The sequence below is a fragment of the Melospiza melodia genome, chromosome 2 (genome assembly GCF_035770615.1).
Source record: "Melospiza melodia melodia isolate bMelMel2 chromosome 2, bMelMel2.pri, whole genome shotgun sequence".
Lineage (NCBI taxonomy): Eukaryota > Metazoa > Chordata > Aves > Passeriformes > Passerellidae > Melospiza > Melospiza melodia.
This window is the reverse complement of record NC_086195.1, coordinates 5,681,724-5,694,502: the sequence shown is the minus strand read 5'-3', so window position 1 is coordinate 5,694,502 and position 12,779 is coordinate 5,681,724. Positions and strand designations below refer to the sequence as shown.

At 45.2% G+C, this 12,779-nt stretch overlaps 1 protein-coding gene across 1 annotated transcript; it reads right to left on the bottom strand.

Moving 5' to 3' along the window:
- Positions 1-3,632: 3,632 nt before the first annotated feature.
- NDUFV3 (NADH:ubiquinone oxidoreductase subunit V3) lies at positions 3,633-12,779 on the bottom strand. Its single transcript, XM_063181402.1, has 4 exons — positions 12,698-12,779; positions 12,518-12,599; positions 8,397-9,305; positions 3,633-3,923 (listed from the first exon to the last, which is right to left on the bottom strand). The coding sequence occupies exons 1-4, from the start codon at positions 12,746-12,748 to the stop codon at positions 3,763-3,765; spliced, it is 1,203 nt and encodes a 400-aa protein (XP_063037472.1). The 5' UTR covers positions 12,749-12,779; the 3' UTR covers positions 3,633-3,762.

Below are 12,779 nucleotides of genomic sequence, written 5' to 3'. Positions count from 1 at the left end.
TTTGTAAAGTGTATTAGGAGTGATCCTGAGCTGAACACTGAGGATAATATCTAAGCATTGAAATCATAGAATCATAGAAAAAAATATTTAAAATTCCACTAAAAAGAGACACTTGAGAGGAGAAGGATGAGCTGGAAACTTGGTGGGATATTTTGTTTAAAGTCCTAAGAGTTTAATGTTACTCAGAGTTGAGAGGATCTCTGGTTATGGAGTCAATCACTCGGGTGTTACAGAAGTAACCTGGTCTGAAGGGGACAATAAGGGGGATTCCTGCCTTTAATCACCTCCTTGGAGGGGGCAGAAAGGACAAAGCCAGGCTTGTCAGAAATGTGGAGTAAGGAGCAGCATCAGGAGACAAAAAAAATTCTAATTCTAAAAAAATTCTAGAATTCTAATTCTAAAAAAATTCCAACAGGTAAAGGCTTTTTGTTTGTATTTTAAATCACAAGTGTCCAAATGCTGGAGAAGGTGACCAGAGAGCCTGCAGGATCTCCATCCTTGAGTGTATTTGGACCTCAACTGGACAAGGTCCAGGACAAGCTGATCTGATTGCAGCTGCTGCAGGGCAGAGAATTGATCATCTCAGGATTTCCAAGCTCAGTCTGCACAATTCTGATGTTTTGATGCTACACTGGGTGCTGGGAGTGTGTTTTCTGCTCACTCACTGCACATCAGCCACTGAGTTGTTTTTGTTTTTAAATTCCATCAGGAATTCCAATTGTTTGGAACAGACAAGCAATGGCATTTCTTGTGGTAAGAGAAAAGACTGGGGCAGGTTTTTAGGGCTCAGTGGATTTGTTCTGGTTGTTGAACACTGGGGACATTCTGTGGAAGATCTGTCAGTGCACTCAATGAAAAGTCTCATTTCCCAATTTGAAAGAAAACTTGAAGAGATCCTTACAGATTTCAGTTCTCATCATGACTGGAGGCCACATGAAGCCCCAGAAGGAGCAGAAAAGTCTTGAACTTGTAATACTTAAAGCTGTAATAGCACAGGCTGTGTTTCCAGCTTCTGGACCTTGGATCAGGGCTTTCCAATGGCTGTCCAGAACCTGATGGGTTCCAAGCTACTTTGAAAGATCTAAATGTGAGAAAATGATGAAAAACAATTTTGTGCAAAACTGCACTTTAAAAAAAATACATAAAGTTTAAAAACTTTAAACATCCCCTTTGACAAGAAAAGTGCTTGCTTCATCTTTTCAATGAGAGGAAAGTGAATTCCAATTTCCAGATTTTCTTGTACTCCCCCAGTAATGCAATTTACATTGAAAACCTCACTTCTGAAGTCTGTGCTGGGCCTGAACAGCTGGTTTTCACAGTAACTAAGCTGAGACTGAATTTCTTTCACATCTGAGGTTTTCCAGGAATTATGTTAGCATCCTGGATTATACATTCTTCCAAACAAGATCCCTGACTTATCTGACAAGTGCCTAGCACAGCAAGACAAAGTTCCTAACGTTACAGAATTTGAGCATATTGTGTCACATCCTGCTTGAAATTTAAATGTTAGCATATGACTCAAGCACAGCAACATCTGATAATAGCCAAGGACAAAAACATTAAGCCTTTTTCATTGAAATCTAGGAAAACACAACAGTGGGAAAAAATTCTTGGTGCCTTCCTTGCACAATCTGCCTTCCCAGAGCAGATTGGTTCACTGAGCAGGGCAAACCTAAGACATGCAGCACAAGAGTTATGAGGTTGTTTGACTTCCAGCTTCATTTTAGAGATGCAGAAAGCTCACCAGAAGACACCAAGGCAGGGTTACATAGATAGAAAAGGCATCCACCATTAATTTTTGCTGTGATCTTGAAACAAGTGTAGCAAAATGACCGTCCCAAAACCAGACAGAATCTTCTTAGTTAGAAATGGAGCTGAGCAGAGGGTGGGAGTTGACTGAAAGATACATTTCTACCTCAACCCACTCCTCCTGGGCTGATGCAGTCCCTGTTTAGAACACCAACCCTCCTGAGAAATAAAAAGGGCACGAGGTGAGCAAGTCTGACTCCCAGCAGCCAGCAGTGACAGCTACTGTGGGCAGGCAGAGTAAATACACATTTCACTTTTACTGCACAGTCTGACAATCTGCAGCCTCCTTCTGCAGTCCCAGAGCAGCTCAGAGCACAGTTCAGCACCAGTGCAGCTCTGGGGCTCAGGTTTCCTAGTGGAGTCTCAGGTAATAACAAATCACAGCAGCATTACTGGGGCCTCCTGTGGGCCCTTCACAAAGGAAGACCCCAATTCTTTCATGTTTTTAATGCTAGCAGCAAATTTCTCTCCCTTTTACAAGTACAGACTACATGGGACCATTGGTGTCTCCAAGTGACTTTCTGCTCTTTATTCCTCAGCACGTGGATTTATACATTAACAGATTTCTAAATTTCAGTTGGAGTCACTAACATGCTCTTTATTTTTTACAGGACAATAAAATTGCTTGCCAGGGGTTTCTGACTTAAAATTCTGCACAGCAAATTGATGTAGGCCTCTTGATCCTTCTTACCACATTTTTGCCAAGTTACAGTATAAAATATCTGCTCTACTAATTGCACCCAGGGATTCACATCCAATATCCAGATAGACTCCTAAAGCTGACTCTGTTTTCCCTTTGATCTTGCCTGGTCTGTTGCTTGAAAGAATACAGACAGGTGATGGAAAATGCTGGAGTTATTGCAAGAACTGCTTAAAGGCCAATTAACTCCAAAAAAAAGCCCAAAATGAACAAGATGCCAAAATGGAACTAAACCCACAACAGCTGGCGGCCATCAAGCGATTTTCCCAGAAGGCAGAAGAGTGTTACTAATAGGATGGAAATACAGAATTTACTGAGACCAACTGTGACTGCTGATAATGTGCACTGAGAAGGGCCTCATGGCTCACATTTGCTGCAGAGCAAGACTGAGGCTGGACAGCAATTTGAACTTTTAGTGCGGGGAAAAAAAGAAGTGGGAAATTAAACATACTCCCAACAATTAGTACCAGGAGCTGTTTTCACCCTCATGGTGTTTTCATGACATTTAAAAATAACAGTTTAAGTGTTTCTATCCATAGAAATAGGTTTTTTCCTCCAAATTTAATCAACACAGTAAAAGTCTATTAGGAACTGCCCACTGAGATTCTCATACATTTAAAATTATTTCAAGTACTGCTGGAGCCCCCAACAGATGATTAAATAAAGTTGTATGTTCTGTTCTCCCTTTACAAGAGCAGAGGTTTTGAGATGTTTCAATCACATCACATAAACTCGCATTCCTCCACTAACACAAAACATTCACTCTTGCCACAGGAGACAAACACTTCTTGTGCTGCTCCCAGCCAATGATTTTAACTCCCAAATCCAGAGTAAACATTACCCCTTCAGAGCTGGGAGCACATTTGTGTGCAGGGAGCACAGCCCACTGCAGTACAGGGACACCAAATGAAACAGGAGTTGAACCCCACAGCAATCTTTAATGTGGTCCTGTAAGAATTGTCAGTATCCAAAGTTTGGAGACACTGAAAAGTCAAAAAGACTTTTTTACACTATCACCAAATAATATATATGGAGAGGTAGAAAAGATATTTTTATTCAGTTACGATTCATTTGCAGTTCACTCATAAAAGTCAAGAAGTGAGGGACTCCAACAGCCAGGAAGAACTGTTCAAAAGCCCAAGTTATTAAGCCTTTATTATTGATTATCTGATTTCAATGATACAGATGAAGCAACAGTGCTAAACAGAACAATTCCCCATCCTGCCTGGGTGCTTGCTGTAGCTGTGGCTGTCTCAGTGCCTTGGGGATGGTCTTCCAGAGGATGGCTGAGGCTGCCTGTACTTTGCAAGGATGGCAACATAATCGTGGAAGGTGAACGTGTGGTAGTCGTGGTGCTGCAGGTTCTTGTAGGTGGAATTATCCCACTCCTCCTCTGGAGCAGGCTGAGCTGGCTCTGTGAAAACAAACAGCAGCTGGTGACTATGAGGGTGTCACACCAGAGGACAATGTTTTTAAGCCCTGAGTCAGCCTTCATAAATTGTCAGATCCCTCATCCAGTCAGTATTTGAAAGAAAAAGAAGTCAGCAAGTTGAAGAAAAGGAGAAGTTTACTAAGTCCAGCTGGTGCCTAAAGCAGCACATGCAGTGGGGAACAGAATCACAGAAATTCTAGGTTGGAAGAGACCTTTAAGATCATCGAGTCCAACCCATGTTCTAACACCTCAACTAGATCATGGCAGCAAGTGCCACATCCAGTCTTTTTTTAAACTCTTCGAGGGATGGTGACTCCACCACCTCACTGGGTAGATGATTCCAGTATCTGACCACTCTTTCTGTAAAATACTTCCTCCTTAATTCTAACTTGCATCTCCCTTGACGCAGCTTGAGATGTGTCCTCTTGTTCTGTCTGTTGTTGCCCGGAGAAAGAGACCCCAGCTCAGCACAGGCACCCTTCAGGAGAGACTGACCCCAGCTCAGCATGGCCACCCTTCAGGAGAGACTGACCCCAGCTCAGCATGGCCACCCTTCAGGAGAGACTGACCCCAGCTCAGCATGGCCACCCTTCAGGAGAGACCGACCCCAGCTCAGCATGGCCACCCTTCAGGAGAGACTGACCCCAGCTGAGCACAGGCACCCTTCAGGAGAGACTGACCCCAGCTCACCATGGCCACCCTTCAGGAGAGACTGACCCCAGCTCACCATGGCCACCCTTCAGGACAGACCGACCCCAGCTCAGCATGGCCACCCTTCAGGACAGACCGACCCCAGCTCAGCATGGCCACCCTTCAGGAAGCTGTAGAGAGTGATGAGGTCGCCCCTGAGTCTCCTTTTCTCCAGGCTGAACAACCCCAGCTCCCTCAGTCGCTCTTCACACGGCTTGTGCTCCAAGCCCCTCACCAGCCTCGCTGCTCTCCTCTGGACACTCTCAAGCATCTCAAAGTCCCTCCTGAAGTGAGGGGCCCAGAACTGGATGCAATACTCCAGGTGAGGCCTCACCAGGGATCAGCACAAGGCATCTCAGACAGGTTTTAAACCCAAACCACCACCCAATGCTGGGGGTGCAGAGGGCAGGACATTCCCTTTATCTCTGGCAGACATATGGCTGCATTTCCTGGCTTTCTCATCTATGCCTTGGTTTTCAGTCCAGCCAGAACAGTAGGTGCCATTCTTAGCAAACCAGGAGGGGCAAAGGAGCAGTACAAATGATGTATCATACTCTCAGACCACGAGATACAGTTCTCAGAGCTGCTTTGCAGATTGAATTTTTGCCATGGGGAGAAGCAATGGAATTAGCAAGATCTCCACCATTTAATTTCAAATGTGATCAAACCAAACAGTAATCTATCAAGAGCCTTTGATGTAAATTTCTTTTCTTGTAAATATAATCTTCTAACCTTTGTATTAACTCTCCTTCAAAAAGGAATAACCCAATAGTTACTTAGAACTCATTACTTCCTCTAAAGCCAACATTAATTATTGTGCTTTTAGAATATTATGCAGATCTAGGCAGTATCATTTACATAAAAGGTTCTTACACAGTCTGATTTTACAACCAAGCAAATTGCAAGAAATAAAACTTTACTCCCAGTATTAATTTACTCTTGTATACCCAGAGTTTTAACAACAGAAGAAGACACACAGTGCAGTGAAAAGCTTTGTTGTATAGATTTGTGTGTGGTGGCTCAGGTTAGATTGTATTAAGCCCTTATTTTAAGAGGTCCATCTACAATAAAAACACAAGAACTTGAACACCAGGATTTCCCTTTACTCATGACACAATTACTGCAGTGTGAAGCTAGCAGATTAAAAGATTTATCTGCAGCATTTAGCAAGGCTTGCCTATAAAACTAGTAAGTGATGGTTTCAGCAAACCATGACAGGAAATATCCCTGTGCTGCTGCTCAGCTCCCTGACACAGCTCACAGGAGATCAGGGAGAAAAGGCAGATGATGCTCTGTGCTGCAGAGAGCCCCAGCAACAGGCAGGGGGAGGCAAGAGCAGCTCAACCTGCAAGAGCCAGATCCAAATTCAGACAGATGTGCAGGAAGGGAGGCAGATGGAGCCTCATTCTTCCTGCCCAAACACACTGCACTTGGCTTCTCAAGGAAAAATTTATTCCTGAGTTCATCCTCCCCTCACTGCTTTGTCTCCTAAGGAGCAAGCACTTCTTGGGGTGCTCTTCTGAAATGAATCCCAGGCCTATTCCTGAGCTCCAGCTACAGCTTTGCTCCCCACTCAGCAGTTCAAGGCAGCAGTTTTTGCTGACTGCTCTCAAAGGGATGACATCACCTCAACATCCAGGTTTGCACTGAGAAAAATCCTTTTTACATCTTTTGTGTGGCTGCTGCAGAGTTTGCAGAGTTAAGGACACAGGGGCAGGACAGAAGTAGGAGTTACAGTGGGACAGTCAGCTGTGAATGTTCAACAAGGAAAAGCAGTGGCTGCTCTCAAAGAAGGAAGAGAGAACAAGATACATCTGGAGAAAAAAATGTTTGAGCATCTAGAACTCCACTGTGGATGAATGGTGAGAAATGCATCATCTGTAGATAAAAACAAAGAGCCCTCCCCAAATGTTTGTTATTTTTAAAAGAAAGCTTATGCTGTTGACTACGAGAAGGAACAAGCAAATCAAAATATCATTTGCTAACAGTGCTGCATTTTGGTTTTTAAACTGCAGAATTATTTAGGTTGGAAAAGACCTCCAAGATTGAGTCCAGCACAGAGTGCCAGTTTCAGCCATCTGAGCTGCCATCAAGGAAGGAGGAAAGGAAACAGATGAAATGATGAGCAAACCGACCCCTGAAACAGAAGGCAGGCCTTTTACTCAGCACCATCTCCTGGAAGCTGGCATAGAAATGCAATTGCATTGTCCCTTAACCTGGTCAGGCACTTCAGAGTCACAGAATGGCTGAGGTTGGGAGACACCTCTGCAGATCAGCTGGGCCAACCCCAAATGCTCAGGCAGGGTCAGCTACAGCAGGAGCCCAGGGCCCTGCCCAGAGAGATTTGGAGTGTCTCAAAGGATGGAGACCCCAGCACCTCTCTGTGCAACCTGGGCAGTGCTCCATCACTCACTCACTCACTCACAGGAAAATAAGTATTTACTGATGTTCAGGCAAAACCCTGTGTTTCAGTTTGTACCCACTGCTTCTTGTCCCATCACTGTGCACCACTGAAAAGCCTCAGCTCTGTCATCTCTGCACTCCCCTTCTGTTATTTCCATATATATGTTATTTCCATCTGTCTAAACCTTCTCTTTGCTGGGCAGGACAGTCCCAGCTCTCTCAGGAGAGATTCTCCAGTCCCTCCCTCACTCAGTGGCACTTTGCTGGTCTCTGTCCACAGCCCCACATCTTCCTTGCCCTGGGGAGCCCCAGAGTGAACACTGCACCCCAGTGCACCTCAGCAGGGCAGGAGCTGTAGCTCCCTCAGCCTCCTCCCAGCTCACCCCTGGTGGCCTTGGCTGCAAGGGCACATTCCTGGCCCACTGCTGTTCCCCTGGCCCCCCATCATTTCCTGAAGGATGATACCCAAGCAACCTTAAATTAATGCTGCTTTTACTTCCAGCAGGCAAATTCTTTAATTCAAAGAATTAAATTTAATTCAATGAGAAGAGGGGTCTCAAGAATGGCAGATTTATATTGCCTAGGATGAAAAGCAGAATTTCAACAGATCAGGACAGAGAGACATCAGCTACTGAGATACATAAATGAGATCAGCAGGAGCATCAATGAACAGGAGGGCAGTGAATAAGAAGGGTAGGTCAGACAGGGAAGCACAGCTGAGGAGAGGATTGTGTGATGGTCTTTCCTGAAAACACAGCCCTGGCTCCTCCCCAGCTCTCTACAACACTGACTCACTACTTCCACACGAGTTGCTTTTGCAACCTTCCAGGCTCACAATCAGCAGTGCCTGTTTCTGGCATTACACTATGATTTCTCGAAGTCTTCTGAAATCTGAAACATTGACAGCTTGGGAAAAAACCCATCAAAACAAAACCTCCAAAAAACCCAAAACAAAACCAGAAAGATGGCAGGGTTTAAGCAACAATGAGATGGCACCAAATTTGACTCATGAGAATGGCAGCCACCAAAGCCTTCCAAGAAAAGAGAAGAATGAAAACAAGTGTTGTCATATAAAACCCATGATTTTGCTCACAGTGGAAACAATCTTGTTTCCATTTTATAAGTAACTGTTTTATGAAACTATAAATACAGAGAAATGAAACCACTTCCTTTCCCAGCATAGCTGGAGACTGAGTATTACTGACAGCTTATAACAATTAGCAGTGAACAATTTATCTTCCAGAGAGTCACTGCCACTCTGCCAGCTTCAGTAGAAAGATCAGAGAAGATGTAGAAACCCTTTAAAAATGTCAAACCCTAGCCCAGATGAACCAATAGAGTTCAAACAATTGAAAGCTGTACCCTCTGTTGTGCTGCCTTCTCCAGCCTGGGCTCCTTCCTGCGTGGTCTCCATCACCAACGTTCTGCTTCTAGAAGTCTCTTCCACTTTAGGAGCAGTCACGTCTTTTGCTTCCAACTTCTGTGCCTCCTTCATCTTTTCCTTCTCTCCTCTGGATAGCAGCTCTTGCTTTTTGTCTTCCTGAGTCACTGCTGAGGCTTTCAGCCCAGTGGACTTTTCCTCCACGTGATCAGATTTAGCAGTGACATGGCTGAGGCCCAGACCTTTCAGCATGTGTGGTTCTAAGCCCGGCTTCTGTTCTTTTGGAGGGGATTTTGCTTTGGGGTCTCTTGCTTTGGGTTTTGATGTTTCCTGGCCGACTGATGTTTTAGAAAAGTTGACCTGCTTTACAGGAGACACATCAATTTCTGGTTTGCGTGGCAGCTTCTTAATTCCATATTCTTTGAGGGATTTCTGGGACAATTTCTCTTTTGCCAGCATGGATGCCTTTACTGCTACATTCTCAGAAAAGATGGGATCTCGTCTGGGAAACTCAACTTTAGTTTTAGTGGCAACTTTTGAATCACCAACACTTTCATCCTCAGAATCTGAGCTAGAATCTGAGCTGGATGAAGATGAAGACTGTTTCTCAGCGAACTTTTTCCTCAGGCCTCCTCCTCTTGCAGGTGTGCTGAGCTTTTCCCCCTCACGGGAGGAAACAACTCCTCGCTGCGGAAACGCAACCTGAGTTTTTCTTGGCTTGGGCATCCTCGTGTCTTCAGCAGATTCTGCAGCTTCCTTGAGGGTGGTACTAGAACTGCTCTCACCTTTGTCTGCAGACAGCAGGAGAGAGCTGGAAGACAACATTTTACGAAATTCAACTGGTGCCTTCATGGCAAGCAGCTTGGTGCTCCCCTGTGGTGCCGCTACATCTAGGAAACGGCATAAAGAGGATTATCATCATTGGATCTGACATCACTGGCACTGATCTTAGTCACAGTTTTAACTTTCAGACATAATCTGCTACTAAAATAAACTGAAAGTAATTATAATGCTAAATACAGGCATTGCAAAGCAGAAAGTTTTTAGACTTTTTAAGCTAAGGGAACTGGAGTTCTACTAGCACAGAACAGTTTTTGCTGCTGCAATGCCAAAACTCAAGAGACAAACCCTTGTGTTCCTCTCTCTGCCAGAGCAGAGCCAGGCCTTACCAAGAGCTGGTTTTCCCTGTGCCTCAACTCTGCAGCACTGGAAAAAGCCTGCAGACACTTCCCTATCCCAGGTGAGCATTAGGATGGCTCAGCCAAGCTCAGCAGAGACAGCCTGGTCTGTGAACAAGCCAGCAAAGCAGAGACACAGTGAGGACACACAGCCAGAGCTGCTTGCAGGAGTTACCCTGGGAGCAGGGGCAGGGATGAGTCCCAAAAGGAAAAGCAGCAGAGTGAGAGACACTGAGGCCATCCATGAAAATGTTCCTTGCTCACTGCCCCGTGAGCTGCCCCCACAGTGCAACAGCATCTCCCCAAGCCCTCATCTCCTCCAGGCTTCACTCCCTATTGCTGCTCTGAGACCTTTGTTAAAGGGCTCACTGAAGATCTCCTGATGCTCCACGTTTGTTTCTGCCTTAGATTCTTCTCCCTCATGGATACCTGCACTAAGCTGAACTCTCCAGACAAGGAAGCAACACTTGAAGGAGAAGGCAGCAACTTTCATGTCCTTTCAGGGAATACATAATATCCCTTGGATGCTTATCATCATCCTCAGGAGGCTGAGCAACAGCAAATACTGTTGTGGTTACAGAAAGCAGGAGGTGAAGGAGGGCTGGGAGCACACTGAGAAGATTCTCCACGACTGAAATTGGCCACAGCAGAGCCAACTCCATTACAAGCTGCACCCCTTCCAACCAGCAGCAAAATTCAACAGATTCCAGCCCATTGTGCAGATTTTTCTGCAGAGTTTGGAAATCCAGATCTACTTTATATGCCCATAAACTAAACACAGCTTTCCCCTCACTGGTATTGTGTGGTAACACCTTGTATGATTCAAGGAGTTATTACCATTAGTTCTGAACAGAAGCAAGTATAGCAATGTCTAAATGAAAACATCACAGAAGAGACAAGCACATGAAAACAAAAGCAAAGTATTTAAGAAAGAAATGCAAAGATTTATCATAACAAAACACAGTAAAAGAAGGTAGGTAGTATTTGGAATAATTTCAAGCACATACTTCTCTCTGCCAGATGGAAGGTGCAGGATGGGAAGGAAGGGCAGGGGGAGGCAGGAGGATGGGCAGCCACCTTTGGAACAGGTCTGACTCCCTGACCCAGCCAAACAGCAGCCTGGAGAAACTAACACGTGAGGAGGAAGAGTCACTCAGGATGGAAGAGCTCCTCAGAGAGGCACTGAAGAGGTTAAACTAACACAAGGATGGCAAAGGAAGGATAGAAAAGGGAAAGCCGAGCAACACCTGAAGAAGAATTAATGTTAAAACATCCTAAGAAACCAAGTAAGCAAGGAAAATTCAACTTGACCATTAGTTACTGAGATAATACTTTAAACAGTTAAGTTTGGATAAGTGAAAAAGATTTGATGACTAAAAGCTGAAAGATCCAACACAACTGATGCACTTTAATTAGGGTATTTCAAACTTTGCACCAGCTAACCTGTACCTGCACCACCATGCCAAAAGAACAACAGCCCCAGATCAGTCACAAAAGCATTCCCATGTGCTCCTCCTGCACCATCCCCAGCAGGTACCTGCAGGCTGCTCACACTCAGAGAGGTGACAGGCAGAAATCACAGCTCTGACTCTGTGTGTAAACACATCCATCTTATCACAGCAAGGAAAATCTGCACATCCTGTTCCAGCCAGAGTCTGGCAAAGGCAGCTGCATCCTTTACATCTTCATTCCACACATCCTAATTAACCTGGAGTGTTTGCAGGGGGAGCTGCTGGCCTGAGAGGGCTCCTGACACCAATCAGAGCTGCAGGGCTGTGAATCCAGAAACTGATACCAAAGTGCATCTCAAACACACTTAATGCAAAAAAATAAATCATAATAAAAAGCAATTTGCTGTTCAATCAGTCTATGCACTGAAGGCTCTCTTAATGGAACAGCCAGGCTTTTATTTGCTTTGGCATTTAAGGAGGTGGCAGAAGTCTGCCTTCAGCTGCTCTTTCAGTGATCTTTTCAACAGCAGGCAACAAGTCTGATCACTCCTACATGTGGTTCATGGAGCTTTCCTGTTTCAGCACCTGGATCTCTAATCTGGGACAGGAAACCTCCCTGAACCACTGAGCCTCCTTCATATAAACAAAACATCAGCCTCTGAAATTTGTATTCCTGCTCTGACTCAGGGATAAAAGGGGCTCAAATACTCCTCAATGCAGGATGCAGGGCAGCATCCAAACCAAGGTTCAGCCTTGCAGATCCACGGGGCAAGAAGCATTATAACCAAATTTAACACACAGGGCCATGGCAGCTTCTTGCACTGCTGCCTGGAGCTGCTATTTGGGATATGTGGATTTTGGAACTCCTTCTCTAAGTCCTTCTATTTTTTAACCCTGACAACACAAACACTTCAAAGGACAAGGGCGAACATCTAAAGTTAAAAACTAGATTTTACACCTCATTAAAAACACTTCCAGGGATGGGGCATCCACAGCTTCTCTGGCCAACCTGTGCTAGGGCCTCATTTTACTCTCACAGTGAAGAATTTTTTCTTGATATCTGATTTAACCCTAATTTCTTTCAGTTTGACGTACACATTGAACAGTCTGACACTGCCCTATCCAGCCTGGCCTAGGATATTAAGGTGAAGGTAAACAGGAAAGAAGTGACAAACTCATAAATATAAAACTCATAACTATAAAACTATATACGTATATATGTGTGTATATATATATGTATATAAAATATGTATATATATATGGCTTATAAATATACTCCACACAGCCAGACCTTTGCTTTTACCTTTATTACTACACGGTACATTTATCAGACGCCCTCGTTTACATGGCGGTGACCTTTCAGCCCTTGTTCTTCCCAGGGCCTCTTCCGAGGCCTGACCTTGCCCAGCTCTCCTCACCCTTTCCTTTTACTGACACCCCGATACCTCTCACACCCAAACCCCCCTCTCTTACTCTTTGGCGGCGGCGGCGGCGGCGGCGCCATCCCGGTGCCCACCGGCTTCGTGCAAAGCCCCCGCGCCTCCAGCTGCAGCACCTGCACGGTACAACACAACAAGAGTTAACAAAGCGGGAGGAAATCCCGACAGCTGAGGGGGTGCGGGGGCAGGAACTCTCCGGGAGGAGCCCCTTTACCTCGCGGATCACCGCCCTCCCGCCGCCCCTCAGCGCCGCGGCCGCCGCCATCTTGCCCGGAGCCCTCACGGCGCCCCCGCGG